The 21,635-nt window shown below is 44.5% G+C and overlaps 1 protein-coding gene across 2 annotated transcripts in view; it reads right to left on the bottom strand.

Moving 5' to 3' along the window:
- LOC112214229 overlaps positions 1–21,635 on the bottom strand; it is a 68,784-nt gene that overhangs the window by 25,637 nt on the left and 21,512 nt on the right. For both annotated transcript variants that reach the window (XR_006079231.1, XM_024372830.2), the window contains exons 2-14: positions 15,844–16,041; positions 13,451–15,059; positions 12,156–12,368; positions 11,886–12,009; positions 7,015–7,108; positions 6,391–6,477; positions 5,736–5,852; positions 5,460–5,558; positions 5,223–5,371; positions 4,582–4,720; positions 4,233–4,355; positions 3,158–3,355; positions 1,690–2,741 (exon numbers count right to left, since the gene is read on the bottom strand). Coding sequence is in view for 1 of the 2 variants with exons in the window: in XM_024372830.2 (XP_024228598.1) it covers positions 1,690–2,741; positions 3,158–3,355; positions 4,233–4,355; positions 4,582–4,720; positions 5,223–5,371; positions 5,460–5,558; positions 5,736–5,852; positions 6,391–6,477; positions 7,015–7,108; positions 11,886–12,009; positions 12,156–12,368; positions 13,451–15,059; positions 15,844–16,041 (4,202 nt within the window). In the remaining variant the exon portion in view is untranslated. The remainder of the gene's footprint in view (positions 1–1,689; positions 2,742–3,157; positions 3,356–4,232; positions 4,356–4,581; positions 4,721–5,222; positions 5,372–5,459; positions 5,559–5,735; positions 5,853–6,390; positions 6,478–7,014; positions 7,109–11,885; positions 12,010–12,155; positions 12,369–13,450; positions 15,060–15,843; positions 16,042–21,635) is intronic.

Raw genomic sequence — 21,635 nt, 5'->3', positions numbered from 1 at the left:
GCCCACACATGTCTATAGAAGGTCCCACAGTTAACAGTGCATGTCAGAGCAAAGAACAAGACATGAGGTCGAAGGAATGGTCCGTAAAACTCCAAGACAGGATTGTGTTGAGACACACATCTAGGGTACCAAAACATTTCTGCAGCATTGAAGATCCCCAAGAACACAGTTGCCTCCATTCTTAAATGGAAGAAGTTTGTAACCACCAAGACTCTTTCTAGAATTGGCCGCCCGGCCAAACTGAGCAATTGGGGAAGAAGGGCGTTGGTCAGGGAGGTGACCAAGAACCTGATGGTCACTCTGACAGAGCTCCAGAGTTCCTCTGTGGAGATGGGAGAACATTCCAGAAGGACAACAATTTCTGCAGCACTCTACCAATCAGGCCTTTATGGTAGATTGGCCAAACTGAACCACTCCTCAGATAACGGCACATGACAGTCCGCTTGGCGTAAGCCAAAAAAACAAGATTGAACTCTTTGGCCTGAATGCCATGCGTCACATCTGGAGTAAATCTGGCACCATCCCTACAGTGAAGCATGGTGGTAGCAGCATCATGCTGTGGGAATGTATTTCAGTGTCAGGGACTGGGAGACAAGTCAGAATCGAGGGAAAGATGACTGGAGCAAAGTACAGAGAGATCCTTGATGAAAACCTGCTCCAGAGCAATCAGGACCTCAGACTGGGGCGAAGGTTCACCTTCCAACAAGACAACGATCCTAAGTACACAACCAAGGCAACGCAGGAGTGGCTTCGGGACAAGTCTCTGAATGTCCTTGAGTGGCCCAGCCAGAACATCTCTGGAGAGACCTGAAAATAGCTGTGCAGCGATGCTCCCCATCCAACCTGTAAGAGCTTGAGAGGATCTGCAGAGAAGAATGGGAGAAACTTCTCAAATACAGGTGCCAAGCTTGTAGCGTCATACACAAGATGACTAGAGGCTGTAATTGCTGCAAAAAGTTGCTTCAAAGTACTGAGTAAAGGGTCTGAATACTTATGTAAATGTAATATACGTTTTTTATTTTTAATACATTTTTGAACATTTTTGAAAAACCTGTTTTGGCTTTGTCATTATGGGGTATTGTGTGTAAATTGATAAGGGATTTTTTTAGAATAAGTCTGTAATCTAACATAGTGTGGAAAAAGTCAAGGGGTCTGAATACTTTCCGAATGCACTGTATATTATAGTTTACTGTAAATTACAGTATAATACAGTACATACTAGTGTTCACTGTAGTGTCTTTGGAGACTTTAGCCCGCAAAAAAACTACAGTGAATACTATATTGTTTACACTATAGCATTTTTTAATGTAGGTATATCCTAATAAAGTGTGACTGGTATACTTAGTGTAGTTATTGTCAAGGTTTCAGGCAAATAATCTTCATCTGAAATCTAACAAAGACCCAAAGAAAAACCATCTCTATGCTGCCCTTCTATTAATACTGCATGCTGTAAATGTCATTTGTCACTCAGTTGCTTATTTAAACTGCCAGTAAGCATGATATCAATACTTGTTTCCCAGATCCATTTCAATAACAATGCCATTTTGTTTGTCTGAATTGCAGATTGTTAATAACCCTTGGGTGACTGTTGGCATGTTGGTTTTATTGGAATTTCTGGGGAAACATTTGCATGTTATTCTGGGATTGCTTTTCTCATAGCTGTTGAGAAGGGGGAGGTGCATCACTCACAGAACATTGTTGCCATTATCTTCAGCTTGTGTGTCGGCCAATGACGAGACATTCTGGGTCCTGTCACCAGTCGGGTCACAGGGGTCGAGGAAGGACACTGAAGACAACTCTATCGGGTCACCATCTTCTCTGTCATCGTCTCTTTCCCCATTTGTCCTACAGCAGGAGTTGCAAGAGCAGAAGCTTCCATTATGGGAGATATCATAAGGGTTTTGGGGGGACTGCAGGGCCACTACTGAGGGCTGACTATGGGAGTGTCTTGCCGACAAGGGGGAGGAGCCATACTTTGAGGACAGGGGAGAGCTGATACAGGAACCCTCACTCAGGGATCCCCCCAAAGTGCCATGTTTCCATGGAAACGCCTCACACCCAGCAACCAGATCCCCCGTTTTGAGGTCCGTCTCGCTGTGGTGCCTTCCTGGTCCACCATCTCCATCTTGGGGCACCGCTGGTGTCAGTTTCCCCTCTATGCTGGGGGATTTGGCCAACTGGGATGGTTCTTTGGCTCCTTTGCTCCTTTTCAAGTCATCTTTGAAAGGGAGGTTAAAGCACGCAATGTTAGCGCTGTGCCTAGCACGGCTGTCTCTGCTCTCCATCTGTTCCACGGAGGCCCTCCCTGAGTTATTGGCCATATCGGCCACCCCTGGAGGGGAGTTTGAGGCTTGGGTTAGGGAGCAAGGGTCCACAACCACCTCCTCCTTGTCTTCCTCCTCTTTCTCCCTCTCCTTCCAAGTCTCCAACACCCTGTCTTTCACTTGCGCTCTGCCAGCTGTGAGCTGCTGCTGGTATTTGTTGGCTGCATTCCCCTGCTGCAGCCTCTCCCCCAGCCACTGGCTGACTTCCTGGCACTGGACCCAGGTCGCATTCCACAAATTAATCCCCCTGGAGCTCTTCACGCTGCAGGCTTTGATCTTCTGGAAGTGTCGGGACGAGAAGCAGTTACCCAATCTCTCCTCGTATGTCTTAAGCATGCTTAGACAGGCTTTGGCAGGATAGCACCCTGTCTCTAGTTGCTCAAGATATTGCTTGCATTCCTTGGCGAGGGCAGCAGCCTAGAGGAAACAGTACAGAGATCAGTGTTATTTCAGAAGTGTTGGAGAAGTTAGAAGTGTTTTTATTTGTGTGTATCGTGGATGGGGTGTCAGGGTTCTGAAAAGATTGATGGGAATATTGATGACTGTTGTGGCTAGGGGTTAAAGGGGTGGCCTGTCCGTATATTGTAAAAATGTATCAATCCTTCCTTCAGTTCCTCAGTTCATACGTGATATAACAGAAAACATGGTAGTGGTGGTCAAAGTATGGTTGGAGAAATGAAGCAGAGTTAAGGTCAATTTCATATCAATTCGAATTAGTTGACATTCCTCCATAAAAGTCAGATACATTTCTGGCAATTGGGAGGAATTTAAATAGAATTAAGAAGGTAAGTATTTTGACAGGACCAGGGTCTTCCTCAACTTCCTCAACTAACCTCTTCACAGAAGCGGTAGACATGCACCGTGTTGTCAAGCTCGGTACGCCGTTGCTCAGCGCGCAACATAAAGTCGGCCATATTAGATTTGAACGTGTTCATCACAGTCCTAAAAACCTCTGTCTCGGGGTTGGAGTTGGTGGAACCCAGAATCTTCTCCACCTCCATCACCAGGGTCAAGGTCTCCTGTTTCTTCTCCTATGATGAACAACAAAATATGTCAACATTTCCACCACCACAGTAGGGTTATTTTCTGCCCATGCACCCTTATTTCAACGCTAAACCCACCACTGGTGTGCATGGCAAAATAACTCTTTTCATGTCATCCTACAAATGTAAATGCCTGGAGTTTGCTAAACGGCATTGGCACTAGGATTGTAATCAGTGCTATGGTCAAATGACATGAAAATAGAGCTCTATGGCTACACACACCAGTGATGGGTTTGGTGTCGAAATAAGGATGCATAAACAGGAAAGAATCTCATACCAGATTTTTTATGTAATTGGGCTCTTTTGCTTCCATTGGTCCTTGGGCCTTGTTAAGGTCAACGACATCATGAACTTTACCCAGTACCAGGACATTTTAGCCAAGAACCTGGTTGCCTCTGTCAGGAGGCTGAAACTTGGCTGCAAGTGGAACTTCCAGCAACCCCAACCACACATAAAAATCACCAAAGAAATTGTTAATTTAACACAAAAATCAACATTTTGCATGTCTCCGGACTTGAAACCCATTGAAAACCTGTGGTTTGAATTGAAAAGTGCAGATCAAAGATATCAAGGATCGGGAAGGCTTTTGTATGGAAGAAGGGTCTAATATCCCTAATGTGTTCTCCAATATTATAAAACCATTTAGAAAAAGGCTCTGTGCCATTATCCTCACAATGTGAGGTATTGAAAGACATTGAAAACAGGGGTGCCAATCACCCCATTTTGTTGGGAAAAATAATATTACTTGTTGAACAAAATCTCTTAATCTGAGCAATTGTATTATAAAATAATACAATATATACATACAATATAGCTCAGTATTTGTATTATTTATGTTATAGTCTAACCCCCAACCCAACTGTACCTTGGCCTGAGTGAGGACGGTGTCAAAGCGCTGAAGGGCTTGGTTCACACTCTCCAGTGTGTCCTCAGTGGAGTTGGAGAACTTCAGCCATTGCTCTCCTTCTGTATCAAACCATGCCTTGGCCTACAAGGTACAAATTCAGATATGCAATTATACATCATAAGGCATACGAACAGACCGGGGTGAAAAGAGTATTAGTTTTCTTTCAATAATGTTAGGTGTGCTTGATTCAGCAAGAGCAAGCAGGCACAGTTCCTTAGTGACAAGGACGAAAGTATGTACTACACAATATACAGTACTTCTAGCTGAATGTTCTGTAAGTTTAGAACCTCCTGACCTACCGACCTACCGTGTTAAGATTTGACTCCGCCTCCCTGAGTTTGAGCAGGAAGTCCAGATACTGTAGTGATTCATTGGACTTCATCACCAGGGTGTGAACATTCTCCTCCACCTGGTTATATAGGACCGTCACAGAGTCCAAGGCATCCCTGTAATGAGAGTTGGACGTTGTCAAACATTCACTCCAGTCCTTACCTCTCCAACTTGATAGATTATGTGTGGTCAGTGGTGTTCTGGCAGAAAAAGGCTGCCTTTGTATTACCTAGATCCCTCAAACTCGACTCCGGACCTCGGGGGCCAGTTCCACTGCATTTTTTAAAAATTGTTCCCCTCTAATCAGGGACTGATTTAGACCTGTGACACCAGGTGTGTGCAATTAATTATTAGGTACAACAGGAAACCAGCAGGCTCCGGACCTCGTAGGGGTAAGAATTGAGTACCCCTGACATAGATGGTTGCTACCATAGAGATGGATAGAGGGCTCACTTGCCAAGAAGCCTATTTTAGAATGGGCAATGCAACGGAGGGCAAGTAGTCGACTGGGTAGGTGGGACATAGAAGCGATCAAAGATAGGTGTGCCCTCTTTCCATCTCTAAGGGTGCTACACACAGTTAATCACAACCATTTATGAATTAGATAAATAACAGTACCTGTAGTCGTCGGACTTGGTAAATCGAAACTCCTCCCTCCTCATTCTGGTCAGAATGGCCCCACCTTCTCTCTGTAAAGGGACCAATCGGGCATCCTGCAGAACCTCTTTCATTGAGGTCTTCTGATCTTGAATGGATAGCTGAACATCCTGAACCAAAAACAACGCAACGTTTAAAAAAAATCAGCCCAGAAAAAATAATGCTATAGACTTTTAATTCATAATTGTAATGAGCTACCTGGGCGGTGTCCGTTTTTGGATTACCATCAATTTTCTTGATTGCTCTATGTAGTAAATGGGCTGCCCCTTGCAAGTCCGACACAAAGGAAACCAGTTTCTGAAACAAAGGAAAAAGATTTTAGGATCCAGACTCATCCCAAAACAACGCCGATACAATAGATTTTGTTGATTGATGCTTCAGAATAGCAAAGACAACAGCTACACGAGTGCGAACAAGTTCACTTCCAAACCGATTTCTTGCCCACTAAAGCCATTTATAAATATTATACTGTACCTGGTGAAACTGCAGCCAATCAGTGTGGCTGTAGGGAAAGTTCCCGCCTAGGTCAGAGGTCAGCTGTTGTCCCTCCACCATCTTGTGCAGGGCCTTCAGAGAGGTCACCACTTCCATCTGATTGACAGGAGGCATTTTTATTATTTTCCCTTTATTTAACTAGGCAAGTCAGTTAAGAACAAATTCTTATTTTGAACGACGGCCTAGGAACAGTGGATTAACTGCCTTGTTCAGAGGCAGAACGACAGATTTTTAGGGCTATATTCTGTATACCAACCCTACCTTGTCACAACACAACTGATTGGCTGAAACTCATTAAGAAGGAAATAAATTCCACAAATTAAATTTAACAAGGCACACCTGTTAATTGAAATGCATTCCAGGTGACTACCTCGTGAACCTGGTTGACAGAATGCCAAGAGTGTGCAAAGCTGTCATCAAGGCAAAGGGTGGCTACTTTGAGGAATCTCAAATATAAAATATATTTTGATTTGTTTAACAGTTTTTTCATTACTACATGATGCCATATGTGCAATTTCAAATATTTGATGTCTTCACTATTATTCTACAATGTAGAAAATAGTAAAAATAAAGAAAAACCTTGGAATGAGTAGTTGTGTCCAAACTTTTGACTGGTACGTATGTGCTTTCTGACCTGTAGCCCAGGGTGTCTTTCAGGGCGAGGGCTTGTGTCTTTATCCACCAGTATCAGCACACTATGGACTGCATTCAGGGCTTGTTCCTTTGGGGCCGACCAATAAGGAAACATGTCGGACAAAGGCATCATGCAAGGTCATCATAATGTGTACTTCACTCTCGGGATTCACATGTGTATGTGTCCCCAATATGTGTTTAAATGGTCGGTAAATATCTATGATAGAAAACGATAGATCATTATCAATGACATAATTGACTACTGTGCAGTGGACAGAAATTCCTATGAATTCATATAGGATACATTTGGTGAAGTCAGTCACGTGCAGCAACCAAAATCTCCTTGTGGACTTCCCAGGACACAGCAATCCCCAAACTATCATTAACTGCAGCAACGATGCTTTACTTTACTCAGAGCAATAGCTTGTGTTGTATGGCTCTGTTGTATGACCTGTTGTTGTCATCTATGCCATGTTGACTTTGTTGATAGTCTTTTTTACCTAAGTGCTTGAGAATGCAAGATACACCACAATCCGCTCTCTATCTCCAAATCTAAATGGGTGGATTACGGTTTAATAGTTAACTTATAGTTGACTTCAGATGTGATGACTCATATTTTCCTAACCTGAACCATCATTAGGGCTTTGTAGAAGAGGGAGGGAGGGTGCATCTTCCTGGCATTGATCACCACTGTCATTCCCAGGTCCCGGACCTCTTTTCTAGAAAAGAAAAAACAGGGAAGCGTGTTGTGGCACATTTAAAAGTTGTTCACACTGTCCTGGAATTCTCACTCATCAGATCGAAGTGTTATTTGCAGGGTTTTAGTGGTTTCATCTCTCCTCTCCCACGGACTGTGTCTGTCCATCTCATGCACGCACATGCACTACGTGCACACACAGTCCCCCCCCCCCACACACACACACACACACACACACACACACATGCCTCACTGTAATTGCTCCATCTTAGGTTACCAGTTGGGTCTGTCTGTTCTTTAGAAGACATGCATACTAGATAGTTGGCAGTCAGCCTATGGCCTGCGGGCAATAGTGTTGTTATTGTGGTTTGTCAGGACGGGATGCCTCTTAAAAGGTTAAATGAGGAACATTCTGGGAACGACGTTAAAGGGCCAATCTGTTTTAACGAGTCACCTTGAAATTCAATGTGTGTCCATTGAAGCTGTGTAAAGAGATTAGATTGTAAAATGTGTATTATGAGGACGTTTGGCTTTTAAACACCTTTGGCTGTGAGACCAGTGTCAGCTGGGGGTAAAGCTATAGGGTTAACTGAGAACACAGTGGATGACATGTCTTTGTTTCTTCATCAGTTTAAGAAGTGGGAGACTATGGCCCTGTTCAAATACTTTACAACTGCATCTTTCCTTCCTTCCTTCCTTCCTTCCTTCCTTCCTTCCTTCCTTCCTTCCTTCCTTCCTTCCTTCCTTCCTTCCTTCCTTCCTTCCTTCCTTCCTTCCTCCCTCCTTTCCCTCCTTCTTTCCTTCCTTCCTTCCTCCCTCCTTTCCCTCCTTCTTTCCTTCCTTCCTTCCTCCCTCCTTTCCCTCCCTTCCTTCCTTCCTTCCTTCCTCCCTCCTTTCCCTCCTTCCTTCAGTCCTTCCTTCTACCATTGGAGTAATCACTGATATGATTGAACAATTTCACAACAAACCATGTCAGTTTGGCTGATAAGTTCAAGGAAGGGTGGAAGGAAGGATACATTATCAATGTATTCGAAAAGGGCATAGTAGGGTTGCATGAGAAATAAGATTGGTGGTATTTCACTGCCCTCCTGTGGTGAAAAGATATAGCCACAAATCCATGTCAAATGTTTTGACAGCATGCATTAAAAAGTGATGAGAGGGTTACCTAAATGTCTTCCAAGCCATGTAGAATATTTACTTCCATTTCATAGTGTGTTCACAATACGTATTACAAGGACACACAAAACAAATGCACGAATCACAATTATAGTAAGGTAAGAGTGGACAGAACAGGGCCCGGTTTCCCGATAGCGATGGAATTTAGGCTTATGAGAGTCTTAACGATGCATCATCCCTACAATGTCCGAATATGTAACGTGTTTCCCATAACACCACAATGAAAGAACGTTTGGCTAAATGTGTTGTTGATACTGATATCATCAAAACAACAGCATTTGCTGATCTCGGATCAACTTTCTCCAATCAAATCTTACCTTAACATCAAATCAAATCAAATCAAATCAAATTTTATTTGTCACATACACATGGTTAGCAGATGTTAATGCGAGTGTAGCGAAATGCTTGTGCTTCTAGTTCCGACAATGCAGTAATAACGAGCAAGTAATCTAACTAACAATTCCAAAAAAAACTACTGTCATACACAGTGTAAGGGGATAAAGAATATGTACATAAGGATATATGAATGAGTGATGGTACAGAGCAGCATAGGCAAGATACAGTAGATGATATCGAGTACAGTATATACATATGAGATAAGTATGTAAACCAAGTGGCATAGTTAAAGTGGCTAGTGATACATGTATTACATAAGGATGCAGTCGATGATATAGAGTACAGTATCAACGTATGCATATGAGATGAACAATGTAGGGTAAGTAACATTATATAAGGTAGCATTGTTTAAAGTGGCTAGTGATATATTTACATCATTTCCCATCAATTCCCATGATTAAAGTGGCTGGAGTAGAGTCAGTGTCATTGACAGTGTGTTGGCAGTAGCCACTCAATGTTAGTGGTGGCTGTTTAACAGTCTGATGGCCTTGAGATAGAAGCTGTTTTTCAGTCTCTCGGTCCCAGCTTTGATGCACCTGTACTGACCTCGCCTTCTGGATGGCAGCGGGGTGAACAGGCAGTGGCTCGGGTGGTTGATGTCCTTGATGATCTTTATGGCCTTCCTGTAGCATCGGGTGGTGTAGGTGTCCTGGAGGGCAGGTAGTTTGCCCCCGGTGATGCGTTGTGCAGACCTCACTACCCTCTGGAGAGCCTTACGGTTGAGGGCGGTGCAGTTGCCATACCAGGCGGTGATACAGCCCGCCAGGATGCTCTCAATTGTGCATCTGTAGAAGTTTGTGAGTGCTTTTGGTGACAAGCCGAATTTCTTCAGCCTCCTGAGGTTGAAGAGGCGCTGCTGCGCCTTCCTCACGATGCTGTCTGTGTGAGTGGACCAATTCAGTTTGTCTGTGATGTGTATGCCGAGGAACTTAAAACTTGCTACCCTCTCCACTACTGTTCCATCGATGTGGATGGGGGTGTTCCCTCTGCTGTTTCCTGAAGTCCACAATCATCTCCTTAGTTTTGTTGACGTTGAGTGTGAGGTTATTTTCCTGACACCACACTCCGAGGGCCCTCACCTCCTCCCTGTAGGCCGTCTCGTCGTTGTTGGTAATCAAGCCTACCACTGTTGTGTCGTCCGCAAACTTGATGATTGAGTTGGAGGCGTGCATGGCCACGCAGTCGTGGGTGAACAGGGAGTACAGGAGAGGGCTCAGAACGCACCCTTGTGGGGCCCCAGTGTTGAGGATCAGCGGGGAGGAGATGTTGTTGCCTACCCTCACCACCTGGGGGCGGCCCGTCAGGAAGTCCAGTACCCAGTTGCACAGGGCGGGGTCGAGACCCAGGGTCTCGAGCTTGATGACGAGCTTGGAGGGTACTATGGTGTTGAATGCCGAGCTGTAGTCGATGAACAGCATTCTCACATAGGTATTCCTCTTGTCCAGATGGGTTAGGGCAGTGTGCAGTGTGGTTGAGATTGCATCGTCTGTGGACCTATTTGGGCGGTAAGCAAATTGGAGTGGGTCAAGGGTGTCAGGTAGGGTGGAGGTGATATGGTCCTTGACTAGTCTCTCAAAGCACTTCATGATGACGGATGTGAGTGCTACGGGGCGGTAGTCGTTTAGCTCAGTTAACATTAGAATTATTACACAATACCGACGACGGATCAGCTCCTAGAGAGATATTATCGCCCAGGCTTATATCGCTGCAACTATTGTGGAAGCTTATTCTAATGCTAAACCAATAATAATGCATTAAATCACAGATTTGGCACATCATTGCAGACATGTTGTTACACATTATGACATATACTGAAACAAAATGTGAACGCATGTAAAATGTTGGTCCCATGTTTCATGAGCTGAAATAAAAGATCCCAGAATTATCCATACGCACAAAAAGCTTATTTAGGTCCTTGTTATTGAGCATTTCTCCTTTGCCAAGATAATATTTAAAAAAATATTAAACAGCATGATCATTACACAGGTGCACCTTGTGCTGGGTACAATAAATGGCAACTCTAAAATGTGCAGTTTTGTCACAAAACACAATGCCACAGATGTCTCAAGTTTTGAGGCAGCGTGCAATTGGCATGCCGACTGCAGGAATGTCCGCCAGAGCTGTTGCCAGAGAACTTAATGTTAATTTCAAGACCATTCTCCACCGTCTTCGATGGACACTGGCACACTGGAGAAGTGTGCTCTTCATCAGATGAATCCCGATTTCAACTGTACCAGGCAGATGACAGACAGCATGTACGGCGTTGTAGGGGCGATTGGTTTGCTGATGTCAACGTTGTGACAGAGCGCCCCATGGTGATGGTGGAATTATGGTATGGGCAGGCATAAGCTACGGACAGTGAACACAATTGCCCTTTATCAATGGCAATTTGAATGCGCAGAGAAACCGTGACGAGATCCTGAGGCCCATTGTTGTGCCATTCATCTGCCTGAATACTCAATAGACATGTAACCTACTGAGCATGTTTGGGATGCTCTGGATCAATGTGTACGACAGGGTGTGGGAAGCAAGTGGGACAACATTCCACCGGCCACAATCAACAGCCTGATCAACTCTATGCGAAGGAGATGTCACGCTGCATGAGGCAAATGGTGGTCACACCAGATACTGACTGGTTTTCATTTCCACGCCCCTACCTTTTTTTATTGAAGGTATCTGTGACCAACAGATGCATATCTGTGTTCCCCGTCATGTGAAATCCATAGAGTTGGGCATAATTCATTTATTTCAGAAGACTGATTTCCTTATATGGAAACTGAATGCATTCAACTGAAATGTGTCTTCCGCATTTAACCCAACGCTTCTGAATCAAGGAGGTGTGAAGGGGTGCCTTAATCGACTTCCACGTCTTCGGCGTCCGGGGAATAGTGAACTGTAACTCAGTAAAATCTTTGAAATTGTTGAATGTTGTGTTTATATTTTTGATCAGTGTGTATTGAGTCAAAAATAACAGATAGTGCAGCCTACAATTTGCAAAACAGAACTCATGCAGTCATTTCAGTTTTCATTCATTTAAAAAAAAATCCTTTGCTTGTTTGAAACAGTTGCAAAGACATTGGCAACTTTGTATTGATAGTCAACTTCAGAAACATTGCTTTTGGGAAACTGGGCCCAAACCAGTTGATCACCTACACCCTATACAAAATCACAGACAATAAACTCCCTTGAACTACCACCAAAGATGTTTAGGGATCGATTGGTATTACCTGGGGATGGAGTGGAGGTAAAGTAGCACTTTACACACCTCCTGGGCAGACAGCAGAGGAGACATCCAGGCCTGCCTGTTCCCATGGACCTCCAGCACGGCCCTGCCCACCCTGTCTCTGCTACCTGGGGGTGGAGGAGACAGTAGAGGGTGTCATGGAGAGGTTAGATAAAGAAAAGTGTGGACTATAAGGGAACAACGTAGCTACATTTGTGTTTCCTATTGGACAACACTGGGTAACACTGGATGTCATGCAGAACAAACACAATACCTGGTAGACTGACGAAGCCCAGGTGAAGTAGGCCACTGATACTTCTGAAGATGGAGTCTTGGGAGGGAGGATATGGAGGAGCTCTGTGTATGGGGGAGGGGGGAAGGATTGGGGGCGCTGAGGGCTTGGTCTTTGGACTCTGGAGTTTGGTGTCAGGTCCGATGGAGGGTGCAGTAGCCTGCGTTTCAACTTTGCCAGGCGAGGGATCTTGAACTAAAAAAAAACGACAGGTACATTTGTCCAACCAGAAAGTGAATGTGTTCACGTCATTTATTGCATCTTCTCTAATAGGTATCTGATTACGTCTGTGTTTATCATTTCAACTTAATCCGTGTAGCTCAAGACTGTGCTTAGACTTCTGTTCTAGCCTAACCCCAACACATCACATCCAACCAAACAACTAATCATCACATACTGTATTTTAGTGCTGGGATAAAACAAAAGCCTGCACACAGTCTTGAACAATACTATAAACACAGAAGGAGACATCAGTGACGCATTAATGGATGTCGCACTAACCAGGATTGAAGAACAACGCTCTATTGTAAAGTCTTCCTGGTCAAGATTTGACCTTTTTAGCATTGGGAGCATTTATTTGGGGGACATAGATCTCAATGGCTGTCTTTCATACAAATCTTAACCTTACGTGCCACAGTTGCACTATGTAAAGCCTTTAAACATTGCACATGCTCTCTCCCTGTAACCAAACACTGCCAGGCTGTTAAGCATGGCTTTGATTTCGAGCATCCTAATTGGCTTCTTCTAGAGCCAACAAAGGCTCGTCTGTGCTCCCTCTCCCTCACCAGTCCATTAGTCTTGAGTCCTCGGAGGGCCCTTGTGAGGGTGTAGGGAGGAAGGGTTTAATAGGGAATGGGGACAGTCCCCTCTCTTTCTTCCCTAGCCCCCCTGCTAGACCTCTGAGTGCCCTTATGAGTCCTCGTGTGAGGGTGTAGGGAACGGGAACAGTGCCTTCTCCTCCCTCACCACCACTCTCTCTCCATAAAATTAATGTCTTGTTTACTACCATAGCTAATAGCCACTGGCCTAAGGGCCCCCTTCGACACAGCACACTCCCTTCAGCAAAAGGGGGCCGAGGTTGAGTTTAAATTAATTGGTGTACACAGAGATGGTTTCAGTGTCCCTTTGAAACGTGCACTATTTATGAAGCAAGACAGTAAGCTGGATGGGGTACAACAATACTAGTCTATGTTGCAATGTTGTCGCAATACCAAAGACATCACTGTATGGTTCAGGTCAGCACAAAAGTGTGTAAAGGGAACAGTAGTCCCTCTTACCATTCTTTGCAGACTGCCGCCTCTCCAGCTTGGGGGACACCAGGCCGAAGGCATTGATTTTCTTACACTGCACCTCCTGGACACAAACGGGGGTCATCTCTGGACAGATGTCACTGTGGCTCCTGTTGTTCAGTTTGTGGACCAGAGGACTTCCTCTGGCAGTCTCGGACACAGTGGAGAGTGCCCTGGGCTTGGCCTTGTGTTTACCAATGGTTTTCACTGCCTCCGGGTTCCAAACTGGCTTGGAGTTGAAGTCACAGTCAAAGGCATCAACCACGCCCTGGTGATGGCCCACTGGAGGTAACATTAGCATTGAGTCAGGTCCTGTTTGATGGGCTTTGTGGTTTATTTGAAGTTCCTGGTTATGAGGTTCCACTTGGCAGAGTTTATGAATGACTTGAGGTTCTTTAGTATGTTTTCCTGGTTTGTGAGTTAAGGAAGGTTTGTTAGATTTGTGTGGTATGTGATTTAGGTTTGGGGATTCCTTAGCAAAGTGCCCATGTTGGTGTGGCTCGTGACTTACAATAGGCTCCTTATAGTGGTTACAGCACTCCCAGTGATCCTGACCCAGACCTCTGGCGTGACCCCTCAAGCCCATCTCCTCCCCTTCACAGGGGCCAGACTCCTCCAGAGCAGCTAGCAGTCCTACGCTCCCCCTCTCAAAGGGAACTGGGTTGCGCAGTGCTGCTAGGTAAGAGTCCCTGTACCTGCACTTTAGTTCATGCCCACTAGGCTCCTGCCCTAGCCTCCTCTGGCTGCATGGTGTGCAAGGCTCCTCCGAAAACCTGGGGGTGCACCCACAAGGGGTGCTGCTCCCAAGTGGTATAGGAGGAGGGGGCCTGACCGGTTTGAGCAAAGGGGGAGGATTAGAAGGTTTGGGAGTCCTACTGCATCCCGCAGGAGACTCTTTCTCCTTGGAGAACTCCACTAAATCCACATAGTCACCTTCAATCTCGCAGTAGTTCCAGCTGGTGTCCCAGGTGTTGGGCGACACCCAGCCCACAGGCTTGACTAGTGGTTTGGCATGCGGTTTGGAGACAGATTTTTCATGGTCACCCTTGATTAGTTTCGAGGTACCGTCCATGAGTCGCAAGGACACAGATATCCCGTCCCTGGCAGGAAGGATCATGGTCTCCAGAGAAAGGGCGGAAGCGGTAGAATCGGAAGAGGATGGAATCTGCAACTTTCGTGACTCAAACGGACCGTCCCGGATAACACTTGATGTAGTCATGGTCTTGTGCTTGACCAGAAACTCGGGGATTGCCACTTGCGCCCAGGGCACCTTCATCACTCCCTGGTCGGTGGAAAGCAGGCAGTGGGAGAGCGGGGTGCCATGGCGGCCTTCGTTCACCTCCCTCAGCCAATCAAGGGTAAAGATATAGGGGTAAGTGGTGTCGGGGATGGGGGTCTCCTCCACCTCGTGGCAGCCCTCCTCCAGGAGACTCTTGAGGACAATGCGGGCTGCCTGTTCGCCAAAGGGCTCCACCTGCAGGTAGAAGTCTCCAGGGCGCAGCAGGAGAGGGTTGAGGGGGGCCAGCTGGATCACGGTCCTGTCACGGAGGCACAGGGGCCAGCCCTCACAACGGAACAGCACATCCGAGTATGCAGCCTGGGGAGAGGGAGGGAGGGATTGGAGATGGGGTGAGTTGCATGGATTTATGATCCCTTATGTCAGAGTTTCTCATCGTCAGTACTGCAGAAGGATGGCACTTTTTTGTTCCAGCCCAGCACCAGCTCAAATGATCTCAACCAATCATCAACTCCCTTGATGAGTTTAATCAGGTGGGTTAATGCTGGACTAGATGAAAAAATACTAAATGATCCAACATTTAAATTCCTGTGGTTCCAACTAGGGGTGTTCTTCAGCTATGTATTATGTGACATGAGAAGACTATAATCCAAAACAAATCAGGCTTACTTCTACTTTAAATTGCATTTTACAGACTGGAATGCAATGAGGGAAGGATGAATAACTAAAATTCATCTTCATATGTGCACTGCTGAGCTGTGGTTATGAAAAACTGAACCCCAGATTCTGGCCGAACCCCAACTTTTCTTCAGCCTCAAACAAAGACAAATGGAATCCTAGACTGTGTTTTCTCTTTTCTATTAAACACTTTGAGGAGAAACAATCAAATGTGATCCTTTGCTGAGCGACGTCAGCTCAGTTGCATGTCTGGCTAGGATCCACAGAAAATTCATAAAGCATAAACAACAGCTTGGATATATCCCGCGACAGACAAGTAAACCTTTTGTTGATGTCTTTTTTTTTCAATACAGTTAGAACCACAATGTGAACCCCTGCGGTTTTACTGTTACTGAACTCAAGTTGCTCCCTCTATTCTGTGTGTGCATGTGTGTGTGCGCATGCGTGAGTGCTTCTGTGTACTCACACACGCCGCCTGCTGCACACTCTCCAAGAGGTGTTTGGACGGGATGAGGAAGTCCAGCAAGCAGTGCAGTGCGTCACCGTGGAAACGCTCCTCGATGGTCCGAAACAGCTGACTGAGGACGGTGGGCGCTGTGACCTCAAAGGGTGGGAACAGAGCCGACAGGGCACTCTGGATGGACGAGTCCAGGGATTCTGGGTTCTGAGGGACGGGGCAGAGGAGATGTTTTTTGTTTCAAGTCACCTCCCACATCAACAAACATGTTCACACAAGTCCCTTTTTATTTCATTTCACTTTCATATAAGATAAGAGAACAAAGAGTGAATGATAATGTCATTGTACCCTGACCCTTTTTTTCATTGCAGAAATTGGAATGCAAGTATGTTTGCCAGAGTGCAAATCCCCAAATATGAGTGTGTGTGTGTGTGTGTGTGTGTGTGTGTGTGTGTGTGTGTGTGTGTGTGTGTGTGTGTGTGTGTGTGTGTGTGTGTGTGTGTGTGTGTGTGTGTGTGTGTGTGTGTGTGTGTGTGTGTGTGTGTGTGTGTGTGTGTGTGTGTGTGTGTGTGTGTGTGTGTGAGAGAGTAGCTTCAGAGGTCAGTGTCAATTTTCACTTCCACTGGTGTTGACAGCACCACTTTGTTTGAAGAAAGTAGACATAACCGCAGAACGTTCAAAAATATCAACACACAGTAAATGTCAAGCCACAGGACAGCTATTTATCTTGGCCTTTACCCCTATACTGGGCCCTTTGGAATGACTCTAAGCAAATCACTTTAGCATCTGCAACCAACAAATGTTGAACTTTGAAGTACTGTACGGTAGTGGAGGTTCCTCAGAGGAGGAAAGGGAGGACCGATTTTATATTTTTTTTTCCCCCAAAAATATACAAATGTATCCTCTTTAGATAAAACTATACTAAATATATTCATGTCACCAAATACCTGATTAAAACACATTGTTTTGCAATGAAGGTCTACAGTAGTCTCAACAACACACTCTAGGCCAGCACCATGGTGTAGCCGGAGGACAGCTATTTTCTGTCCTCCTCTGGCTACATTGACTTCAATACAAAACCTAGGATGCTCGTGCTCCTCACCCCCTCAATTATCACAACTTCCGGAGGATGTCCTCCAACCAATCAAAGCTTTTGCAGTAGGAACTAACTTGTCCATCCAATCAAAGGATCAGAGAAGGAACCTAATACTACGCATGTGTGATTTAGAAGTGTGGTGAGTTGGACAGATTGAGATTGAGATAGTGAATAGTACAGTGAATTGTTGTTGTTGAAGAACCCTTTTCATTCTCTGGAGTACACAGAAATAGATGCCCACATCAGATTCAAGCTCCGGGAAAAAAGCTGCATTGATCATTTAATGGACAAAGGTCTGTGTATTCCATCTGTGCAACACAACGAAAAGGTAAGAAACGGGTGTTGTCTTATCGACGCTACTGCATTTTTGGGCATGCAAGAGTTGTCTTTTAGGGGGCACGATGAGAGGGAACGTTCCGCTAACCAGGGCAACTACAAGGAGCTTGCACAGTTGCAAATGATGATGCTTTAATTACTGAGCATATAGACCTTTCTACTGTCTTCTCTGGGATGTCAAAGTCAATTCAGAATGATTTGATTGCTTCCATCACATCATCCATTAAAAGGGAGATAAAAAGAGGTTGCCGCAGTGCCTTTTCTCACACGGCAAATGGAGAAACCACAGGCATCAGCAGTCACTAGCAGTGGTCAGTTATCATCAGGTATGTGGACGATCGGGTCTTTATTCAGGAACAGGATTTTTTGGGGGGCTACTTTGATGTGTCAAGTGGGCGAGATGTGCAGTCTGTGTTTGATTTAGTGAAATCTGAGATGTCAGAGTTTAAGTTCATGGGAGAAACCTGTTGCCCAAATCTATGATGGTGCTTCTGTAATGGCTCCCGACTTAAATGGCCACCTTTGTGCATTGCTATGCATTCTCAAAGAGAAGGTTTTCCTTGTGACACTTGGAGGGTGATGTTGCTTGAACAGGCTGGATGTGCATGCTTGATGAAAAATGCACAAACGCATTGGAGTTTCACTTCTAGAAATGTCAACCCTGTTGCAAATAATTGTGAGCAATGGAAGGACACCGTCCCCCTATTATAGAGCACCCTACCATGGATGATGATACTGTGTCATGTGCAGATGAGATCAAGGCAAAGCTGGAAGATATTTGTATTTTCACTTTTGATGAAATATTTTTTCAACGACATATATGAGAAGGCAGCAAGCATGACAGAGGTTCCAGAGTTCATGAACAGAGGAAAAGCATCGGCAGGTACACCTACAATGTACTGCATGACTCAATTCACGATAACATCAAGTCTCAGATAGCACAGAGGTACAAAAGCTTGGACACCACACGATTCCTGGAGTTGTTAGATGGTAGTATTAGATTAATTCAAGAGAGAGTTCCCAGATGACGCTTTGACAAGCCTATCGCAGACCTTTTGACATTTTTTTTCATGTCTGAAAACAGAGCTGCAAGTGTTTTATGGTGATGGGGAGATTCAAGCCCCAGGTCCTCTGCCCTCCTAGCCTACCCAAGGCCCTCTGAAGAACTGAAGCCCCTGGTCCTCTGCCCTCCTGGCCTACCCAAGGCCCTCTGAAGAACTGAAGCCCCTGGTCCTCTGCCCTCCTGGCCTACCCAAGGCCCTCTGAAGAACTGAAGCCCCTGGTCCTCTGCCCTCCTGGCCTACCCAAGGCCCTCTGAAGAACTGAAGCCCCTGGTCCTCTGCCCTCCTGGCCTACCCAAGGCCCTCTGAAGAACTGAAGCCCCTGGTCCTCTGCCCTCCTGGCCTACCCTGCCCTCCTGGCCTACCCAAGGCCCTCTGAAGAACTGAAGCCCCTGGTCCTCTGCCCCCTGGCCTACCCAAGGCCCTCTGAAGAACTGAAGCCCCTGGTCCTCTGCCCTCCTGGCCTACCCAAGGCCCTCTGAAGAACTGAAGCCCCTGGTCCTCTGCCCTCCTGGCCTACCCAAGGCCATCTGAAGAACTGAAGCCCCTGGTCCTCTGCCCTCCTACATGTGTAACTCAATGCATCTGCTATTTGTATTTGACCGCTCTACTCCCAGTGTCAATTCTCTCCTGACATGAACTAAAGCCATGTCACATGTGCCCTCTCATCCACTGGCTCTACATGGTGCATGTAGAGTCAATCACATACACATACACAAACACAATCACATTATTACACCAAGTTAATTTGACTTCTTGCTTGGACTAACTCATTCTTAGCTATTTTGTCTAACTGTGTTGTGTCATTGTTTTTTTTGTCTTCCCAGTCAAATCCTGTCCGCCCTCAGTGGAAGAGTTGAGCTCTTCTCAAACGCCATCCATCCGTGATGAGCCTGTCCAGCACTGAAGCCAAGCCTCTGAACACCCCAACCACTGTCCTGCGCTGAAGTCAAGCCTCTGAACACCTCAACTCATGTCTCATACGTCATTCAATCACTGCGTAAGTAGCCCTCTCATGTTTGGATAAATACCATAGTCGACCAGTAACTTGAAAAGATCTTGAAAGATGGGACAATCTCAACTTTTTCCACAAATATTTTTTCTTAATAATAACAACATTTGAAGTATAAACTGTATTTTGATAGACCAAAGTATCGTTTTTCCATAAAACGCAACTAAATGGATTCATGTCCAATCCGTCAGACATAATAAAAGGGATTAAATTCTTAAATCTATTGTCTAACAAGTGTAAAGGCCTTGATTGTTTGATTCTAACATGGGATTATTCAAATATATAATAACAATATCCAAACCTTTGTTTTTATTTTATTTTATAGCGTTATATTATGCTCCAGGGCTAATTCCGTTAGCATTTTGGCGTTTTTCTAGATTCAGAACATAAAACAACATTTATAAAGCAAAGATTATCCCTTTGACTAGCACAGAAAATACCTCAATAGTTTAAGGATATATAATGTTGCAGAACAGTGATTAAAATAAAATATATTTTTGATTATTTACAAGTAAATCGATCTTATGAGGGTTAGCCATCAATGATGGAGTTGACAACAAATACTCAAAACAGACATATTTTTGTCTCTAAAAAGAAAAGTTCAATACTAACATTTGTAAAATTGAGAAAATTATTCATAATAGTAATAAATATATACATAAATAATCATTCTATCAGATCTTTCAGCACCCTGACGGAGTTGACGTTAGACAAAAATCTGACGGAGTTGATGTTTTACGGAGCTACAAAGTAGCAATTTAGTTTTTCCCTGAGTTGCTTTATGACTCTAAAGCCTATTTAAAAGAAACCTATTTGAACCCAAATGAACATCCTTTATTAATCTATCAGGGAGATGGAGTTGACCGTTTATGATTGTGACCATGGTGATTTCAATATTGTTTGTTTAAATCTATCAAAAGTAGAGAAATTTACAGACCATGAGTGGTATTGTTGCACTAAGAAGGAGTTACTATGGTATAGCTGCCCCTGCTCATTCCTGATTAATTCCAGATTTTAGACAAATCTGACGGAGTTTGCCCCAAAAATTTTAGGAGTCACAGTTTTGAGATAAATATTATTTAAAGTTAGAGTCTACCATCCTCCTCATTTTTACAAGTCACCAGCCTCCACTGCTGCGCAGTAAACAGTACAGGTTTAATTTGGGGGGCTTTGTAGCCTTTAGTTGTGTCTTCATGTTCGGCATAGACATCCACATCATACAAAAGTGATTTGAATAAAGTAGGAACAATGTCCCCAAAACCAAAACATTCCGCTGAAACGTAAACATTTCAGTCTACATCTTCATTCTTAGTTCGAGAGGGAAATAAAAAACAGACATTTGGAAAGATCAAGGTTTCTGTTTGAGTAGTGAAATAAACTCATCAGAAAGCCTTTGCCATGCTCTGGATACGCTTCGAGCTCTGTCCTCTGTGAGTGTTTCATGTGCTTCCAAGATACACCTCATTTGAGTTGGTATACTTCAAGCTGGGGAAGGGTGAGGTTCTGATCAGATTCAAGCGGACAAGTACGAGCGAGAGAAAGAAGAAATGTACGGTCTCCATCGGAGGTCCCTGTCGAAAGAAGGCTGTATAAAAGGACACCATTGTGCCCTTAAGTCATGCATGACGGCAGTGTTTGCAACGTATATGCTAGGCTACACATGTCTGTTTGGCTACACATGTCTGTTTCAGATAGTCATGGCAATAAGAACTAAAAACAAGGCCACATCTGTGGTTATGCCCCGGTTTCTGCTACTTTCGACCAGCTGTGGAGAATAGTGGAAACAAAACACACGGAAGCAATTATGGGAAAAGGTTGAAAAGGATGTTACACGCAAAATCAAAAGTCCAACGGGTCGTTCCATGAAATGAGTGCCCTTTGCGTCCCTTTGACATTTATATGTAGAAAGTGTGCACCAATTTTACGTTTTAAAAGCCTGTTATATTCAATGAAGTGCCGTTTAATATAGACCACATGGAATAGTCAATATATTTCTTCTATGAATAAAGACTTGCTAATGTGCATTTCGACATGTCCATCCATGCACCCTCTGTGACTTACAGCAAGATTTAAGCCCACTTCACCCCAACATTAATCCAAGTTTTCCCCATTCTAAAGCCCTAGTTATAATGTTGCCGTGCCTTGCTGAAGATCATTATTTATTCCATGCGATTAGTGATTCATGCTCAAGGTCAAACCTACTTCGTAAACTGATCTCTCATGTTAATATGGTGAAACTACTCCTTCAACAAATGTTTTACAAAATAAACATTTGAGAGTCAAATCATGGTGTAAA

The sequence above is a fragment of the Oncorhynchus tshawytscha genome, linkage group LG02 (genome assembly GCF_018296145.1).
Source record: "Oncorhynchus tshawytscha isolate Ot180627B linkage group LG02, Otsh_v2.0, whole genome shotgun sequence".
NCBI lineage: Eukaryota > Metazoa > Chordata > Actinopteri > Salmoniformes > Salmonidae > Oncorhynchus > Oncorhynchus tshawytscha.
This window is presented reverse-complemented; position numbering and strand designations above follow the sequence as displayed.